This window comes from Lonchura striata, chromosome 22, assembly GCF_050655825.1.
Source record: "Lonchura striata isolate lonStrDom1 chromosome 22, ASM5065582v1, whole genome shotgun sequence".
Classification (NCBI taxonomy): Eukaryota; Metazoa; Chordata; class Aves; order Passeriformes; family Estrildidae; genus Lonchura; species Lonchura striata.
Window position 1 is genome coordinate 6,157,198 of NC_140724.1, and position 19,666 is coordinate 6,176,863.

At 45.3% G+C, this 19,666-nt stretch overlaps 1 protein-coding gene across 3 annotated transcripts in view; it reads left to right on the forward strand.

Moving 5' to 3' along the window:
• LRRTM4 (leucine rich repeat transmembrane neuronal 4) overlaps window positions 1–19,666 on the forward strand; it is a 172,042-nt gene that overhangs the window by 104,431 nt on the left and 47,945 nt on the right. The window contains exon 3 of one of the 3 annotated variants that reach the window (XM_085559242.1): window positions 1,839–16,480. The exons of the other annotated variants lie outside the window; for them this stretch is intronic. Within the exon in view, the coding sequence (XP_085415368.1) occupies window positions 1,839–2,111 (273 nt within the window). The 3' untranslated portion in view covers window positions 2,112–16,480. Of the gene's footprint in view, window positions 1–1,838; window positions 16,481–19,666 lie in introns of those variants that run through there. 3 annotated transcript variants of the gene reach the window in all.

The window sequence follows — 19,666 nt, forward strand, 5'->3', positions numbered from 1 at the left end:
CTGTAAACAGGCTTCAGATTTATTCAGGCCTCAGCTTTAGACCTGACTCAACTTTAGACCTGACTCAGCTTTAGACAGGTCCCAGCTTTAGACCTGACTCAGGTTTACATCTCAGTTTTAGACAGGTCCCAGCTTTGGACCTGACTCAGCTTTAGACAGGTCCCAGCTTTGCTCCAATACTAAAAATGAGACATTTCAGCCTTTGTGCTTAAGCTCAGTCCTGATGGATCAAAAGCTGCTCCAGCTCCCAAAATCCCAGCCCCAAAACGCCCACAGGATCCGCTCAGGACGCTGCAGGTCCTGCCCAAAGGCTGAGCTCCTGCTGGGGGCACCCAGGGGTTGGTGCTGCCCAAAGATCCTCGGTGGGGCTGCTCCTGTCCCTCCAGCCCGGGTATTTATATTCCCTGCTATTCCTGGCTGCTTTTACATAATCTCACGGAGCCTTTTGATTTTCCTGTGAAAGGAGATTACTCTGGGTAGCAACAACTGACGCCAGCACAGATCAAATGCTGAAAATAGTTCCCAGAAATGTCGGGAATGATGCTTGGAGGGAGCATGGAGAAAGTCCTTCTGCATTTACCACTGATCTCTAACTCTGGATAATCTCCCCCAGAGCACTCTTGGTTTAGCACTCTGATTTGGGATTGTTTTTCCAGATTTCCCATTGTTTTCAAATGCTGTGAGGCCCTCACGCTGTGGAAGATCTCTGAGAAATAATTTGGGTGTCAGACGCCTGTGTAAGAGAATTTCACATGAGATAGGAAGAAATAAGGATGGCTGAAGAGTGGAATTTTTTACATGGAATTATGAATTTGGGTGGTTTCATGCCTTGCTGAGACTCAGAGTTCCACTGCCAAGCCCAGACATGTAAATTGTGTGCTCATTCTTGGGCTGCCCAACCAGCAAGTCAGCATTCAGAGCTTTATAAATCATCAAAATCAGATTAAATGAGTGGAGGAAGATGGTGGGTTTGTGTTCTGGAATTGTGCAGCCCTGAAATTCATGATGTAAATGAAGTTCTCTGTGCTTTCCAAACCATGGAATGGCTGGGCAGCCCTGCAGGATCAAACCTGGAGGAATGAACAGCATTACAGGTCCAAAGATACAAATATATTTCTATTTCTATTATTTCTATTTCTATTTAAATTTATATTTTATTTTTATTCTCTTAATTTTATTTTTATATATTCATTCTCCACGACAGTAAATCAGTGGAATTCTGTATAATTCCATTGACATCCCTGGGAGAATCACAATCAGATGGGATTAAAGCACAAACCTGTCCAACCAAAAGGGATCCAACAGGAGCACAAAACAGCACCTTGGATCAGGAATTTTCAGGGCTTGTTTTGCTTGGATTGAGAATTTTGAGGACTTGTTTCCCTTGCATCAGGAATATTCAGGATTTTTTTTCCCTGGGATTGGGAATTTTCAGGATTTGTTTCCCTTAGATCAGGAATTTCCAGGACTTGTTTACCTTGGATTGACAATTTTGAGGACTTGTTTTCCTTGAATTTGGAATTTCTTGGGCTTGTTTCCCTTGGATTGGGAATTTTCAGGGAGTGTTTTCAGACAGCTTCTGGGCTGTATTAAAATGGGAGAGAAGAGCTTTCAGGGCTGTATTTCATGGTGTTCATCCCAATTTTTATGTGGAAACTGCTGGATGGGGCAGAGGAAAAGGGACTTTGTGGTGCCCACAATGGAATTTTTTTTTTTTTTTGCAGTGGGGCTGGATTAATAAATTGGAGCCATGCCAGGAAGTGAGGGATTGTGGCCTTGAGGGAAGTATTTATGTGGGGAAATGTGAAGCATTTCTCATTTTTGGGCTTTTTTGTCAGCTGCAGGGAATGGAACGAACGTGTGGCCCCAGCGAGGTCCTTTATGGAGCAATAATGGTCACTGGCTGCGTTGGAATTGTTATTCTGCCCATATGTCACCCCAAAATTGATATTCTGCATTATGTAACCACCTCCAAATTAACTTGGGGGAATATTTGTCTTGAAAAGAAGCAGCTCGTCCGTGGATGGCAGAAACAAATGTGTTTCCTCAATTTTCCATGTTCAAAAGGGAAAAAAAATCCCCCCACACACCTCCCTCTGCCCAAGAGCTGAGATCAGATTTAATTTAGAGCAAATACTTGAACTTTAATTATGAGCATTCATCCAGGACATTGCAGAGTGGGTCCTAATAATTAAGAGAAAATAATTAAAAATTAATAAAGGAAATATGGAAGACATTATCGACGTCCTTCTTTCCTATACAATTAATAAATCTGCTTCAAATGACCTGAAAGAGGGGAATAATTATCTTAGCCAGGTAATTGTGGAGTGAGTGAGGGAAAGGCTGAGGATGTGCCTAACTGGATTTTGGGGAAGGAACAATTTCCATCGTTCTCCTGGAGCTTGTCCAGGTATGTGAGAAGGCAAAGGGCACCTGGGCTGTGCCACCCCCGGGGAGTGGGGTCATCCAGGGGAGGTTTTGTCACCAGCAGCACCTGGAAAATGGCTGTGGCCTCTGGTGCCAAGAAATGTGATTTTTCTGTGGGGCTCAGAGGAGCTGCCAGGCCCTGCACAGGGAAAAAGCAGTGAAAAAGCTCCTTGGCAGGGTTTGTTTTGTAATTTAGTGGAGTTTGTGCATCAGGAACTGGGGGTTGCTGGGTCTTGCTGAATTTAACCAATTCCCACGGAATAAGGTAATTTCTGCGGGATTGTTGCTGTAGGCTGTAAAGACTGAGCACCTGTAGGAGGCAGTGGCATGGAAAGCTGCTAACATCAGGTTTGGACTGGCAAACAAATCTTCTGAAAGTGCTTTTGCCACAACAGCTGGGCTGGGGAGGGCACAGCTGGGTGGCACCAGCCAAGCTGTTGGTGTCAGGAGGGAATTTCTGCAAGGAAACATCCACTGGGAGCACTGTCAGAACCTGGAGAAATGAGGAAACATCCAACCCATGAAACCTCCACGTGCACAAAGCAACAACGACCCAGCACCAGTTCCAAACTCCAGACCCTCAGGAGGGACCCCACAATGCTGCAGCTGCTCAGACAGGCTCTGTCCCACCTTTACAGCTGAAAAATGCAAACACAGATCATATTCAGACACAAATACAGATCAGGAATTACTCCGCGGAGCATCTCCGAGCAGCGTGGATTCTCGAAGGAGGCAGGAAGGAAGAAAAGAGAGAGAGAAAGGGGAAAAAACAGAAGAGAATTTTGCCTCTGTCCTTTTGCAGCTGACTGGAACAGGCTGCAGCAGTCCCAAGGCGTGCCACAGCATCCATTAATTCTGGGAGCAGCACTCCACACATGGCTAATGATCCACGGCCTGGATCCATTTCCTGTAGCTCCAGCAGCTCCGTTCTGGCCACGGGAATGATGCATTTCATCCCACGGCTTCCATTTGAAAGTCAAAGCTCGTGGTGGAAGAATCCTTTAACTCCATTGGCTCCTCCAGGAAAATTCCTGACACCCAATGGGCAGGGAAAGGGACAAACCCATGGAAATCTTTATCTGGGTATAGGTAAAGCCCCCAGATTTTGTTCAGTAGGAGTCCTGGAAAGGGGACAGGAGATAAAGAAGGTGAAAATTTCCATGGGCTGTCATGGTGTTCGTGTTCAAGTTTCCACTTGGCCTGTTCAGAACTGACCCAGAGCATTAATGGGAAGGAATTCAAATAAAAATCAGATTCTATGGGATAAAATAACTTTGGGAGTGTTCGTGTAGCAGCCCAAGCTTTAAATTAAATATCATATCAAGCTGGAGCTGCCTGTATGAATGCCAAGTGCTCTGTTTGTTGGGAATAAATCTATCCTGGAGTTCCTTATTTTTTACTTCCTCCCTTTCAGTGGTGCCTGTGCCCAGAGCTGGCACTTGGAATGGTTAAATGGGAAATATCTGCACCTTCCCCCTTGCACCACTACCAGGGAATATCCCAGGACCTCCGGGAGATCCCACATAATTGTTCTCATTATCCATTCCGTGCCGTTGATGGGTTTATTCATTTGCAATCCAACAAATCCCAAAGCACAAACAATTAAATACAAAAGCTCTGGGAGTGTTGATTCCAGAGATTTGGCAGGACAGGGGGTTGGGTGTGTCCAGGTCCTGCACACAGCGGGGACAGGCTGGCCTGAAGGTCTGGGGCTGCCCCTGCATCCCTGGAAGTGTCCGAGGCCGGGCTGGGTGGGACCTGGAGCACCCTGGGATAGGGGAAGGTGTCCCTGCCCATGGGATCATATTTAATAGGATCACATTGTCTAGGTTTGGAAAGACCAAGTGTCTGTTAAGGAAGGCAGGAGCCTCCCCTGAAATGGAAAAATGTAGAGCCCTTCCCTCCGAATTGTTAAAAAATTTGAAATTAAAGGGGGGCTCTCAGGCAAAGATATGGGAGCTAGAATAACAGTTCTTTATTAGGGAAGAAAATAAAAAGATAAAATAAACAATGAGTAAACCGAAACAACACTGACAGAGTCAGAACACAACCTGACACTGCTGGACAGGGTGTTGGCTGCAGTCCAGTTGGAATTGTGGCTGCAGTGCTCCTGGAGTGTCGGGTGTGGTTCTGTTGGAGCAGTGATCCTGCAGGAAAGGGTGTAGCCTCCCTCTGAAGAGGCAGCTGCTCCTCTGGGAAAATCCAGCACAGAAAAAGCTGCGCTGGTGTTCCAGAAACTCCAGATTATATCCAGGTAGGAATGCTTGGCTCCTCCCTCTGGGCAGAGCATCTCCCAGTGGGATGTTACAGCTCCTATCAGTCACCAGTGACATTTAACAGCTCATTATCAGCAGATGTTTCCCCTGAGAGAGGATTGGTTGTGGAGGAGATAAGGAAAACTGCCCAGTTATCAGAAGACAACTGCCATGCAGATGGCAAATGGAACACACCTTGCCTTTCAGTCTGGGACACATATTTAAGGTTTGTTCCAAGGTAAACCCACCTGGCATTCTCTGGGGCCGTGGGACTCACCTGTCCTGCCCCGTCCTGCCCCAGGCCCTGTGACTTCCCTGCCCTGGGAAGGTGCCACGGAGAGCTCAGATCCCAGGGGATAAATGCACACACCTGGCTGCTCGCCGCTGGATGAAAAATCAGTTTAAACCTTCGATTTGTGGCCAGGATCCCTGAATCCCATTTGCTTCCCTGAAAATTGCCTTTCAGAGCAACTTTCAGGAGCGCAGGTAGGCTCTGTCTGGGAGGTTGTAGGGGATGAGTTGTGTTTATTGCCCCGTTTTCCTCAGTGCTTTAATTCAATACGGTTTTATGGCCCTTTTTATTAAGGCAAACACATTAAAGAACATCCTCACCCTCTAAACCATGCCTGGGCTGCAAACTGCTGTCCTGATTTAATGCTGAAAATACTTAAAATAATCAATTTATTTAGGCCCACTCTCAATCTGTGTCTCTCTTTGGAGGTGAACAGTCAGGATGTGACAAAGCCCTGGAGAAAATAGTAAAAATATGACCCAGCCCCAGTATTCTGGGGAATGTTTGAACCAGAGCAGGGTCTGGACTAGTGTTAAACCCCAACCCACGGGAAAGAGAAGCAAAACCAGCAAATTCTGAGGAGCTGAAGCTCTGGTTGCAATTTTCTCCTATCTCATTGCCTGGTTACAGAAATAATTAGCTTTTTTATTCCTTTATTTTTTTTCTTTAATTCTTTTTTTTTAAGTGGTAAATTCAGGCTGTGAGATGACTCACTTTGCCAGTGTTAAATGGAATATATTTCATGGACAGACAGTGGGCCAGGCACAGAACATCCCATGCCTGTAGAACTTGTCCAGAGCCCTGGGCTGGAACCTGACAAATGAGAAATTGTACCGGGCGAAAAAAATCCTTTCTGAGATCTTATCCAGGGAATCAGGATCTTCAGCTGGCTGGGAATGGGAGCCTCCTCCACGTCAGCATTTCCAGCCTGACGGGTGATGTGAGCAGATGATGGATGGAGGATGGAGTTTTATTTCTGGTTGGGGCTTTTATTTCCAATTTTTAATCTTAGGGTGTTTTCCTCCCCCTCTTCTTCTTCTTCTTTCCTTTCCTCCCATTTTTCTTTCTCTTCCCCCTCCTTCTTCTTCTTTCTTTCTTCCCCTTCTGATTCCTTTTTTCTCCCTTCTTCTTTCCTTTTCCTCCTCCTTCTTTCCTTCCATCCTTCTTTTCCTTTTCTCCCTTCTGTCTTTCCTCCACCCCTCTTCTTCTTTCCTTGCCTCCCTTTTCTTCTTTTTTTCCCCTTCTTCTTCCCTCTCTTTTTCTGCCCCTTTTTTCTCCTTCCCTCTCTTTTCTCTCTTTTCTTCTTCCCTCTCTTTCCCCCCATGTTTACTTCCATCTTCCCCCTCAGTTTTCTTCCTTTTCTTCCCTTTTTCTCCTTCCCTCCCCACCTTTTCTTCTTCCCTCTGTTTTTCCACCCCTTTTTCCTTCTTCCTTCTCTTTTCCCACTCCTTTTTTACTTCTCTTTCCCACTCATTTTTCCTTTCCTCACTTCCCCCCATTTTCTCCTTCCCTCTCTATTTCCATCCCATTTCCTCCTTCAGTCTCTTCCCTTTTCTTCTGCCCTCACTTTTCCCCCATTTTTTAGTTCCCTCTCTCTTTCCCACCCTTTTTTCTTCTTCCCTCTCTTTTGTCACTCTTTTTTTATTTCTCTTTCCCACCCCTTTGTCTTCTTTCCTTTCTATTTCCAACATGTGTGTGTATATATAAAATAGAAATTTATTCGGTAAAAATATTTATAACATAATTAAATAAAAGCAATAAGTTAAAAAATTATAATAATTATTTATTAGTTTTAAAAGCTATTTATTATTTTATAATAAAAATTTAAAACTATTTTATATTATAATGATTTTGGTTTTTACATTTATAATTTTTAAATGAATATTTATTTAAGTAATCGTTTTTAATTTAATATTTTTTAATTAAAAAAAATAATAAATAGTGTTTTGTGTGAGGTTTTTTTCCCCCATCCAGTGTGGAATTTTTGATGGTTTTTTTCCCCATTTTTCTTTCTTACTCCTGGAAAAGCCAAGAACCAGCTTTGGCCGGGGGAGCTGAGCTGCAAAACTCAGCTGAGCTCTTCAAAATGTGAGTTTTTTGAGACAGAAAGGAACAGATTCCCATCATTCCCAACCCTACAGGATCCAGATCCCCCAATCTGTTGTTTTTGTTCTGACAAAACCTGATTATCATTTTTCTAATGCCACTCTTATAATTCTATTCCTTATTTCTTTTAAAAAACCCCAAACCCATGTAATTTCTTTTTTTCACAAAACAGAGGTGATAACTAAATACCTCCAGTTTGGCTTCATTTGACCTCGGTAGAACAGAATTTTAAATTCTCCTGCAAGTATTTGGATGTGACAAGTCCCTGAAAGGCTCCTCCTGAGTCCAAGCTGCCTTTTTTGAGACACAAAAGAAGTTTAGGAGGAATATTTTTATATTTCTATTTTATCTGAAGTGCTGAGTTCCGCTCTGGGTCGCTCCCTGTGCAAATATTTGCATGAAGACACTTTCTGGATTTCACAATTTCAAGGGTTTCTCCACAGAAAATGTTCTGTGAATAGAAAAAACAAAAAGGGGGGAGGGTTGTTGATGGGGATAAAGGACATTAAATCATTGGAGCATTCAAAAAAATATTATTTTCCAAGAGAATTATTTGGTATAAAATGGAAAAGCAAATCCAGTGCTTAATTTCCCTCTCCCATTAGTGCATCAACCCCCTTTGCAGCTGTTTATTTCCCAAGAATAAAAATGAATGATGTCTTTAAATACCAGATGGGGACATAAAGCATCCTATTAATTAGAAAAGTCACTATTAATTGAATAATACAAATGATTAATAATTGTCCAGCTTTCCAAATTAAAACTCCTATTCCAGCTCAATGAGTTTGTTTTGTGTTTGTGTTTGTTTTTTTTTTTTTTTTGCGTGCCCACCTCGAATCATTAAAATTAAAATTAACATTGTCATTGCTAACTTGTAGCTATTAGAGCTGCTGCTAATCCTTGTTTTTTTATATTCGCTGAAAATACTTCAGGCAGCATTGCTGTCTAGACATTATCATTTTCTATTCCATCCCAAATTGTTCCCAGTGTGGTTTCTGGTTGGAACATCACACTGGAAGAGTACCATGAAATGAAACAGAAATTTATCTACGGGATCTTGTCAAAGCAGAATTTGCTCAGCTGCAGAATTCAGACAGGGTGGATTTGTCTATAAATTACTTTTCTTTTTCTTACTTTTTGTGACCATAAATATCTGACGTGTCCAGCATTGGTCAAATTCAAAGCATTTGTGTTGTTTTTATGAGAAAAAAGGAAAGAAAAAGCCCCAAACTTGACCAATTCGGAGTGTTTTCCTTGCTGATTGGTTTAATTTTAGCTCTTTTTATGCCCTTTTTGAGGTCTCTGGTTGTTGCACATGAGTTGAACAAGGTTGGAAAAGAGCTCTGAGATCAAGTCTGACTCAATAATAATTTTAACACCAGAGCCTTGATTCTTGAAGGGCAGATCCCTGAAGGGATGGATGGGAGGAATGAAGAACTGAGGAAGGAGCTGGTGATTTTCCCTGCTTTTAGCCTGTGAATAAACTCCTCCCTACATCCCCTGAATCCATCAGTGGGGAGGAATTTGCATTTCCAGAGGCTGATTTAATCTTTCATTCGATTTCCTGATTCTCTGCAGTGTTTGTGTTTTCTTTAGCTTCATCCTCAACCCACTTAATGGAGTTTGGGTGGCAAAGCAGAATTTGCAGAGTTGATGACACCTGGATTTAAATGTTTGGGTGACAAAGCAGAATTTGCAGAGTTTACGACACCTGGATTTAAATGTTTGGGTGGCAAAGCAGAATTTGCAGAGTTTACAACACCTGGATTTAAATGCACCAAGCTCCTCATCCAGTGTCCTGCAAACATCGAGGCAGCCTTGGGAATTTGGGAAGGACAGGCAGGATCCAGTGTCTGCAGCTCTGGAAATGGAAGCCAGCCTTAAAACCCTGTAAAAACACAGAAATAAATTCCCTTGATTTATTTAAAGTGTGAGGAGGTCAGAATTTAAGTGTCTCTTTAACCAGAAAAACAAACAAGCAAACAAGCAGGGCCCAATTTCAGGTGGATTTAACATGCCAGTGGACAGGGGAATTTTTAATAGCTAATCTTCCCCTGCCAGCTCATGGGAAATATCAATCTATTAGGCAGGATTCAAGTGCTGAATTTTTAATGCACTTTTAGTGATTAAAGAGTTCTTTTCCTCCACTGCCAGAAAGAGATCGCAGTGGCTTTAAAGAGCAGTTTAAAGTCGGAACAACAATGGGGAATTAATAACTGGAGTTGTCCATATTACTCTCCAGGAGGGAGGGGCTGGGCATATTTGCATCCAAGCTTTGCATTCAGAGCACTGGGAACAAGAGAAAATCCTCGTTTTGGGAGCAGCAAATGAGCCAGAGCTGCTGGAGAGGGATCCTGTGACTTTGTTGGCTCAGAGAGAGTTGGGTGGGAGCTGGGAGGGGAGGCCTGGAGAACGGGGATGGGCACAGCTTTAATGGGGAATTTTTGTGCCAGTGGGCATGGAGGGATGGAGTCTTGGTGCCACTGAGGGGAAAATGGGGATGGGCACAGCATTAATGGGGATGGGCACAGCTTTTATTGTGATCTGCACAGCTTTAATGGGGACAGGCACAGCTTTAATGAAGATTATTTGTGCCAATGGACATGGAGGGATGGAGTGTCAGTGACACTGAGAGAGAAATAGGGATGGGCACAGCATTAATGGGGATGGGTACAGTTTAAATGAAGATTATTTGTGCCAATGCACATGGAGGGATGGGGTCTCAGTGCCACTGAGGGGGAAATGTGAATGTGCTGGCCCACTGATGGCAGGGAAAATGGAATTTGCAGGGAGAGAGGCCCAAATCCTTCCAGAAGCTGTTTCCTGACTGATTCCTACTGCAGCTAAAACAAGGAGGTCTAACAATGGTGACTGTGCTGGATTTTTCCATTGGTGCATCCTTTACCTTCTTGTTAAGGGGGAAAATCCTCACTTGGCCCAAAATCCCTTTGCAAACCAGAGCCTGGCTCTCCAACTCCTCGATTTTTATAAAAATAGGGAAAATCACCCCGAGTCCTGCCCACTCCCCAGACGCATTTTCTGCCTTGCTGTGCCCCAGTCCTGCCCCAGAGCTTTTTCCAGCCTGCATTATTGCACAGCTGCCTGCAGCCCCCCTCCCAAACCTCTGCAGCCAAATTCCCATCTCAAAAGTGCTTGCAGAGCCCCTGCTCAGAACAGTCCCATCTGCCCCAAATTTGTGTTTTAAAGAAGCTTCAAAGTCGGTGCTGGAAGTTTCCTCCTCTCACTTAATTCTGGTTTTGGGGTTGCTAATGGATGTGTCATCGTAGTGCTGGCTGGCCCAGGGCAGTGATGAATTACTGGATTTAATTGGGGGGGGTTTGGGCCTGTTCTGGATGTAATAAATAAACAGCAGCCTGAGAGTTCTGCAGTGCGAGGGAGAAGCTCCAGGCAGGAGAGGCTCAAGCAGCAGTGCCAAACCTCCCCTGCTGCACTGGTCACGTAGGAAAGGCCAGAAATGAACTGGGAGAGGGGAATTTGGTCAGTGAGCCATTTCTGAAGAAGATTCTCAATTCAGAAGATTCTCAAACACATTTTCCTCCACCTGGTTCAGTTCCAGTTAAGGTAAAACAGAATAAAACTTGGGGTGCCTGTAAGAATTAATATATAAGATATTTAAACTAAATATTTAGTTTAATATTTAGTTTAAGTCAGATATTTAAACTAAAAGAAGTTAAAATCTCAGCTTAAAAGTAACTGGGAAGTTAAAATTCCCCAGTCCAAGTGTTCAGTGAATCCTTTATCTCTCCCTGCTGGCCAGGGACATTTCCATTTTACCTCCCTGAATAATCAGCTCTGACCTGATCCAGCTGGAGTGTACAGGTGACAGGAATGTTCATGTTCAGGAAATCAATAGTAGGATTTAACACAGGAATTCGGGTCTGCCTGGCCTCACTGAGGATCTTCCTAAACCCTCTGAAATTGGTGAGGAAATTCTCTGTTTGCTTTGTGGCTTAATGAATTAGATAAAGGGAGGATAACTAGATTTATCAGACAGAATGAAGAAAATTATACTATAAAATATGATCAAATCTTGGAATGGTTTGGATTGGAAGGATCATCCAGTCCCACCCCTTGTCCCAGGGCAATTCCAGGCATGGGGAATCCAAAATCTCTCTGGGCAACCTGTGGTGCTTTGGTTTGTTCTGCTCAGCAGAGGGCACAGCCTTCAGACCTCTCAGAAAACAGAAAGGGATTTTCCATCCCAGAACTCCTCATTTCCACTTGAAACTGGGAGGTTTTTTGGTTTTTTCTTCTGAAAAGGGCTGATGTAAGGCAGGAATTCCAGAGTTTGAGCTGGGTTTGGATTCCCGTGGCCCCCTGCTCCTTCCCTGGATGTGACTTCTGCCAGAACTGGGAATGAGGAACCAATTTGCTCAACACCAACAGCGTTGATGCAGCTGCAGTTTATAAATTGCTTTTGCCATTCTGTGCTTTAAAATAAGCAAAGACCGAGCAAGGAGCACATCGACCCAAGCCTTTTTTCTGGTCTCCATCAGTATCACTACAAAAATTCCATCTCCCTGGTAATTAAAATGTCACTCTGGGGCCTTGCCCTGCCAGTCAGGAGCAGCTGGGAGAGGCAGGGAAGGTGATTTCCTCAGCCACAAGGAATTGTTTCCCCAGAGGGTTCCCCCTGTCCTGGGGGGAGGTGACATCTGGGAATGCTTCTCGTGAGCGTTTTGATGATTCCTCATTCTTCAAAGATCATTTATCAGGTAAAATCAGATCTCAAATCTCCTTTGCTGGGTCCAAATTCCTATTAGAATTCAGATTATTCCTGCTCTCCTGAGGCAACTGGGAGCACATTGCCAGTCCACACAGTGTGGGCTGGGGATGATCCATAGCAAGCAAGGCAGGACTCCAAATTACAGTTCCTGGCATTTCTCTTTAAGGAGCTGAGAAATTGTTAAAAAAAAATCACCAAACTCTGGACCCAAAGTGCCCAAACACAGGTGGTGCCACCCCAGGGGACAACGAGTCACGGGGTTGGTTTGTGGCAGAGCAAAAATCCCATGGCTGTTTTCCCAGATCCATGTGGATTGGAGCACAGCTCCTAAATACTGAAATAATTGGAGTAAAAGCATCCCCAGAAAAAGTTCCTGATTACAGGATTTCTGACCAACTGGAATTCATCACCTTTCCATAAATGAATTGAAATTATTCTTGCCCAGGTTGGGCAGGAATGTGGAGTCCTTAGTTTGGAGTTTAACTAAGCAGGAAAACCTCTGGAATTAAACTCTGGCAGATTCCTACAGTTTGTTTTATTCCGTGTCTTCAAAAATTTCTTCCTTTTCCCCCAAACCACTTCTCAGAGCTTTTCCTGACAGCACAGAGGCAAGAAATGATGTTTTGCAAGATATTAACCATTAACATCCTTTGATATTTTTTTTTTTCCTGAACTACTTAAATCCTCATGTCTGTAAGATTTGCTCTGAGATATCTGGAGAGGGATATTTGATTTTTCTCTGCCTCTCTGCTGCCTGGGGAGGATGGGAATGCAATGCTTAGTCCCACACTCACTGCAAGCTCTCAGTGGGTTGGTTGGCACCAGGATTGAGGAATATTTGGGGAGCAAATGTGGTGCACAGAGCCTGCATTTAGTCAGCAGGAATGCCACAGTGCTTTTAGAGTATTACCAGGTATTTATCCCAAAAAATCCCATTTTAACCACTCTCTCTGCCCAGTTCTGCCCAGTCAGTGTGCTCACAGAGGGGGGAGGAGTAGGGGCTTAAGAGGGAAAGGTGAAAATCCTGTGCTGTAAATGGAATTCTGTGCTGCAGGACAGAGAAAATCTCCTGAATTTCTGCACTGCCCTGATCAATTTGGGATAGCAGAAACTCCCAAGACCTGGAATTTTAACATTGAAGTCAAACTTTAACAGGTATTTCAAGGCCTGTAGCAGCAGTGATTTAATTGGAATTTCTCATCCAGAGATTTTCAGGATGAATGCAGTGCACAGGTCTGGCCCATGGGGTTTCTGTCCTTTCATTCAAGCTGAGTTATTCTGAAGCCAAAGGAAACCAGGGCAGCTCCTCTCTCCCTCCCTGGCCTGTGCAGGGCTGTGCTAAATCCTTGTGGAAATCAAACTCTGCTCCCCAAACCTGCAACCCAGCGGAATAAAAACTCCAGCGTTACAGAAATAATTAGCTTTTTAATTCCTTTATTTTTTTCCTTTAATTCTTTTTTTTTTTTTTAAGTGGTAAATCCAGGCTGTGAGACGACTCATTTTGCCAGTGTTAAATGGAATATATTTCATGGACAGACAGTGGGCCAGGCACTAGCACTCCCTTCATCCCTCACATCCCTGGTGCCAAGGAACTGCTCCGGGATTTCTGGGAACTGTGGAGAGGCTGGGATGGAGCTGGAGCTCTCCCAGGCTGCCAGTGGTGATCCAGGGTTTTTGTTACAGCATTCAACACAAAATAATCCAACAGGGTCACCGTCAGCTCCTTCCCTGAGCCAAAAGTTTGGGAATGCTGTTGGTAGGGAATTCTTTTCCAGCCTGACTTTGCTCTGAATTGCACAACTGCAGGAGACTGGAGAGCTGGAGGAGCACAGCACTGGGCTGGTTTGGGAATCGCCTCCATTATCCATTTTCCTGCTCATTTGTCCATCCCTACAATCCTGTCTCCCTTGGCTCTCAGCACTTGGAAGCTCAGGCAGAGCTTGGTGGGGAATGAGAACCAAAAATCTGTGTGAGAAAATGGTCATTTGAATGTCCAGGCCGTAAAACCCCTCTCACTGCCCGGGCTTTGATCTTTTTTCCTGTGGAATTCCAGCTACTAGAGCCACTTAAAAGAATTGTGCAGGTGGATGAGGAGATGGAAACAGGGATGAGCCTTTTGATCCAGTGAGGAGCATCCCTTCCCATGGCAGGGTTGGAACTGGAGGAGTTTTTTTTGCTCATTTCCACCCCAAATCATTCCATGGCTCTGATTCCTACTACTGCAGGTGATTTTTGCTCATTTTTAACCCAGCTCAGCTTCCAGATGGGATTTTCCAGAACAGAATATCAGAGAGGTTGTGGCTGTCCCTGGGTCCCTGGCAGTGCCCAAGGCCAGGTTGGAGCACCTGGGACATGGGAGGTGTCCCTGCCATGGCAGGGGTGGCGCTGGGTGGGATTTAAGGTCCTCCCCGCCCAAACCATCCCAGGATTCAGTGAAAACTGATTTTTGAAAGTAACTCCGGCACATTCTTTTTATTGAGATTTGTCTTTTGGATTGGCAGCTGGCAGGTCCCTAAAAATGAAATTTTCAGCTCACTACTTACACCAGTACTGCTTGAAAATGTCACTGCTGCCTGGGATTGGTGGCTGTTCCATTCATTTTCTTCATTACAGAAGGATTTTCATTCCCAAAATTGACCAAATCACTCTTGTCTCTTTGACAAGACTTCATTTTTCTCCTGCTTTGTACCTACTGGCTCATATTTCCCCAGCTGGCAGATTTTGAACCTTTATTTATCCCCTCTCTTCTCCAGCCTCTCACCATCTTATTCCATCTGTTTATTATCTTTTCCATCCCCAAGCTGTGAATAATTCTGAGGGAGATCAGGCAGCTGCCTGGGAATCAGCTGGTTGGCAGCAGCCTGGTGCTGGAGAAGTCCCTGGGTTAGCTCACAATTGCTGCTGAAGGATTTTGGAGAGCACAGAAAAACATCCTTTCCCAGCAGTGCCAATCCCAAACTTGTCAGAATTACCAGCTGCTAGTGGATTGACTGAAAAATAGTGAATTAAAAAGGAAAAAAAAAATCACAATGCTCTGTGTATTTATTTCCTTTTCTAGTTGTTTTTAATGCCAAGATGAGTTGAATTTTACATGCTTAATGAAACTCTGGATTCTGATTTAATGAAAGGCTTAAAATTAGGAATATTGTCACTTGAATCCTGGGAGTTTATCAGTGAATGGATCAGATTTGCTTTCTGAGGGTGCTTTAGGAAATTAAGGTGCTGAATTAGGAATGGGGCTCAATTGGAACAGATCCCAGTCCCACCCCTGTTACATTCCTGCTATTTCTCATCAGCTCGGACTCCTTTATTTCTGTGGTCCCCACGCTGTGCCTGAACCACTGAGGTAAAATCAGATCTCAAATCTCCTTTGCTGGGTCCAAATTCCCATTAAATTCAGACTATTCCTGCTCTCCAGAGGGAATTGGAAGCACATTGCCTATCCACACATTTTGGGGTGGGGATGATCCATAGCAAGCGAGGCAGGACTCCAAATTACAGTTCTTGACATTTCTCTTTGAGGAGCTGAGAAATTGTTCAAAAAAACCCAAAGTAAAGCATTAATTCCATGCAGTTTTTCCTTCAGCTTTTCCATGGGAAGCTGCACAGGCATGGAAAAAATTAGAATTTGATTTTTCCCTGCTCATCCAACAGTTCAAACAGGCAGCAGGCAAAGCAAAGCTCTCTCTGTCTGTAAATAATCCCTGAAATATTTTGATGGAAGAAGAGCGTGAAGGGTTATCATTAGCTGGGTTTAATACCAAGGAATTATAAAAAGAACGTGTGAATCTGCAGTGAAATCAAGAGCCTTTCCTGTTGGGTGGTGCTGGATCAGAGGCACTGGATCCCTGCAGGCTGCTGGCATGCCCTGGCATGGACTGGCAGCTTGTTTTTCCCAAGGTGCTCACAGGCTGCAGGCACCCATTGTATAAAATCCTGTTAATTCTTAGCTCGGTGCCGTGTTAACTCATTTGTGTTGCCACAGGACATGACATTTTCTGGGCGTTTTTTCATGGCAACATTAGGATTTAACAGGATGAAAGACCTCGGAGTGGTAGAATTAAAGAGGGATTTCTTTTGGAAGGAACCTCTGGAGGCAGTTTTGGAGCTCAGGGTTCCACAGGGCCTCGTCCAGTCCAAGTCTGAAGGATGAAGATTCCCCAAATTTCTCAGCTGTGTTTTGGTCCTTAACAATTCCCTTGGTTAATTTTTATATATTTTTAAATTAAGAGCAATCAGGATTTCTCTCCTTGTGATTTGTGCCTGTTGCCTCTGTGTTTTGTTGCGTATTCCTGGGGTGAGTCTGGCTCCCTATTCCCAGATTTTTGAGAGAACAGAAAAAGGTTGGACTCCCACACTCCCTCCTCTTCTCCCTGAACAAACCTGAGGCACTTTTCACTTTCCTCAGCCTTTTCCTCCCCGCCATGTATGTTGGATATCAGGAACAATTCCTTCACTGGAAGAGTGGTTAAATATTGGGACAGATCTCCAGGGAAGTCGTGGAGCCACTGGAAATGTTCAAAACAGGAGCAGAAAGGGCACTTTTTGTTTTTGTAGCTATGGTGGGTTCAGTCAATGATCTTGGAGGTCTTGTCCAACATTAATGATTCCATAATTCTTCCCTCTACTCTGTGACTATTTCTACTCTAATATCTAAACTTTTGTGACTCCTTGTCCTTCCTGCAAGGCTGGTAAATCATTCCATGTTCAAACCCAAAATCACAGCTGTTTCCAGATGTGCCAGGGTCTCAAATGCTTCTGACCTGGGCCTGGAACCTCCAAAAATGTCTGAGGGACATTGTGAGTTCCGACACTCCAAGGGATGCACAGGGTCTCTAAAATCCTTTCCCACCCAAACCATTCTGGGATCTTCTGGAAGCTGTCCAGGCATTCCCTGAGCAGGAGAATCCATAAACTCTGCAGAGCCCCACGGAGATTCCAACAATGCAAGGATCCAAACTCCGTTGCCCGAGAGCTGGCTGGGGAATGAGCAGCCTCACCTCTCCCTGCTCCGAAGGCCGTGGAGATCCAGCCCCACATGGAATATCTGTGGCCAGCTCCCAAATCCAGGAGCTGCTCGGGATTTGCTTTGCACCCACACCTCTGGCGGTTCGAAACTTCTGGAGAAACATCAAAGATAAACACAGAAACCTAAAGCTTGATTAAGCTGTGAAAAGCTGCTGTTAAATTGGGCCTCTGGCTTTCCTTGTGAGTCCTTTTTATTTTCCCACTTGCTTTTTCTTTCATTTCTTTTTCTTTTTTTGCTTCAGCAGGAAGATCGTTTGCGCGGGGAATGTGACCTGGGGATGATCATAAGGAGTGCAAAGGGCTCCTTCACTCCCTCAGACCTCTCTGTGGACTTCTCACAAGTCTGTTGAGGATAAATATCACTCCTGACACTTTCTTCAAGGAAATTTAGCTCAGATCCTTAACCCAGGATCACCTCAACAAGTGTGCTGAGATCTCAGGAGGTTGGATCTCTTACACACTTTGGATATGATGGATGTTATCTTTATTTACAAGGGTGAAAAATTAAAAAGCCCTCAGTGGAATGAAGGGTTTCCTGTGGATGTATCTAAGGCAAAAATTGCAATTAAATAGGTGGAAAATTACCTAGCCAACTTGTGCTGGGATATAATTCAGAAACAAGTGTTAGGAGCATGCGTCAACGGGAAAGGATCGGGAGACTCCAAAGGGAGTTGGTGTAAAAGGATCAAATTCACCTCTGGAGCAGCTCCAAGGCATCTCAGCTCTCTCAGAGCAGCAGATGTACTGCCAGGGTTATGGAAAAGGTGTTTATCTAATCTTTGCACTCACAAATTGTTATTTATATGGGAGGAATGCTGAGGTGTCCTGGGACCCGGGCCCTGTTGTGTGGAGTGATGTGCAGGCCCTGCTCTGAGCAGACCAGAGATAAGGAACGGTATCAGCCAGGGAAGTGATGGATCCTGCAAGAAACAAGTGGATAAAGCCTGCTTTAGCATTTTAATTTGATGTGGCATGGCTTCAGCACACTGGAGCCTGTGCCTGTGTCCTGGGGGCTGTCCCTGTGTCCTGGGGGCTGTCCTTGTGTCCTGGTGCCTGTCCCTCTGTCCTGGAGCCTGTCCCTGTATCCTGGTGCCTGTCCCTCTGTCCTGGAACCTGTCCCTCTGTCCTGGAGCCTGTCCCTGTGTCCTGGGGGCTGTCCCTCTGTCCTGGAGCCTGTCCCTGTGTCCTGGTTCCTGTCCCTCTGTCCCTGGGGGCTGTCCTTGTGTCCTGGAGCCTGTCCCTCTGTCCCTGGGGGCTGTCCTTGTGTCCTGGAGCCTGTCCCTGTGTCCTGGTTCCTGTCCCTCTGTCCTGGGGGCTGTCCTTGTGTCCTGGAGCCTGTCCCTGTGTCCTGGAGCCTGTCCCTGTGTCCCTGGGGGCTGTCCCTGTGTCCTGGGGGCTGTCCCTGTATCCTGGTGGCTGTCCCTCTGTCCTGGAGCCTGTCCCTGTGTCCTGGTGGCTGTCCCTCTGTCCTGGAGCCTGTCCCTGTGTCCTGGACTGGTCTGGCAGGAGCAGTTATCACAGGGAGAGGAGAGGTTTGACCTCAGGACACCTCAGGTAAAGCTGCTCCTTCCCTGCCAGGGACCCCTTTGTGTCCACTGGCTCCTGTCCCCCCCACTGGAGGTGTCCAGGGAAGACCTGGCCGTGGCATCAGTGCTCTGGGCTGAATGACGAGGTGGGGACTGGTCACAGCTTGGACTCGAGGGTCTGGAAGGGCTTTTCCAACCTCAGGGACTCTGGGATTCTGTGAATGGATCTCCTTCCCTCTGCTCTCACCTTGTCTCTGCCTGGGCTTCCTCCAGTGCAAGGTCTCCCTGCCATGGCAGGGCTTGGAACTGGATGGTTTCAAGGTCCCTTCCAACACAAATGCCAACTGGAAGGTCCCTTCCAACACAAATTCCATGATTCCCTTGGGATAGCCCTGTTGGGACCCATGGCAGCCTCTCCCAGCAGCCAACAGCAGCAAGATTCAGGAAAAGGAAAGTTCTGGATCGAATTTAATGCTGCACCAGAGTTGCCCACAGCTCTGCTTGTGGCAAGGTTGTTTTTAATCACAAGCACCAAACCCCAAAAACTTCTGTGGGAGCTGTGGAGTTCAGAGCAGTTGAAAAACTCCTGAGGTGCCTAAAGGAGCCAGTGATGGGGAGAGGAGCCAAATTTGGGGTTTAATGAGCATGATTGATGCACACCCCTCATTGCAGAAGCCGCTGATGCCTTCATTAAAAAGGAGAATATTCCTGCTGCTGGATCCTTCCAGAGCCGTGCGAGCTGTTATTTCCAGAGCTGAGTGGGAGGTTTTGGGATGGCAGAGAGGGAGGGCAGTGCTCCAAGCAAAAGCTTTTCCCTCTGCTAATGGCAGTCTGATGGACAGGAGAGTGGGCCTGCAATGGGATTTTGCTGCGGATCGTGATTGGGAAAATTGTTTGTCAAGTGTTCAGGAGCTGCCTGTGGGAGCTGCACGGGATTCTGTGATACCGAGCAGGAGAGAACAAACACAGCTGGGATCACCCCATGGAGCTCAACGTGAGTGGTGAAGGGGAAGGGCAAAGGAAGGATTTCAGCTCTTCCCAAGTTCAAGCACAAACAGGTGGAGGCCTTCCAGGAAAAAAAATCTATGGAAGGAGCAAACTATGCCCTGGGATGTGCTCTGGAGCTGCCATTTTGTACAGAACAGTGGGATTTGCTGGGGGAAAGGCGCAAACATAGAATAATTTTCATTATTTGCTCTCATTGCCTAAAGAATTCATGGCTACCCCATCCCTGGAAATGTCCGAGGCCAGGCTTGGAGCAGCCTGGGACAGTGGGAGGTGTGGG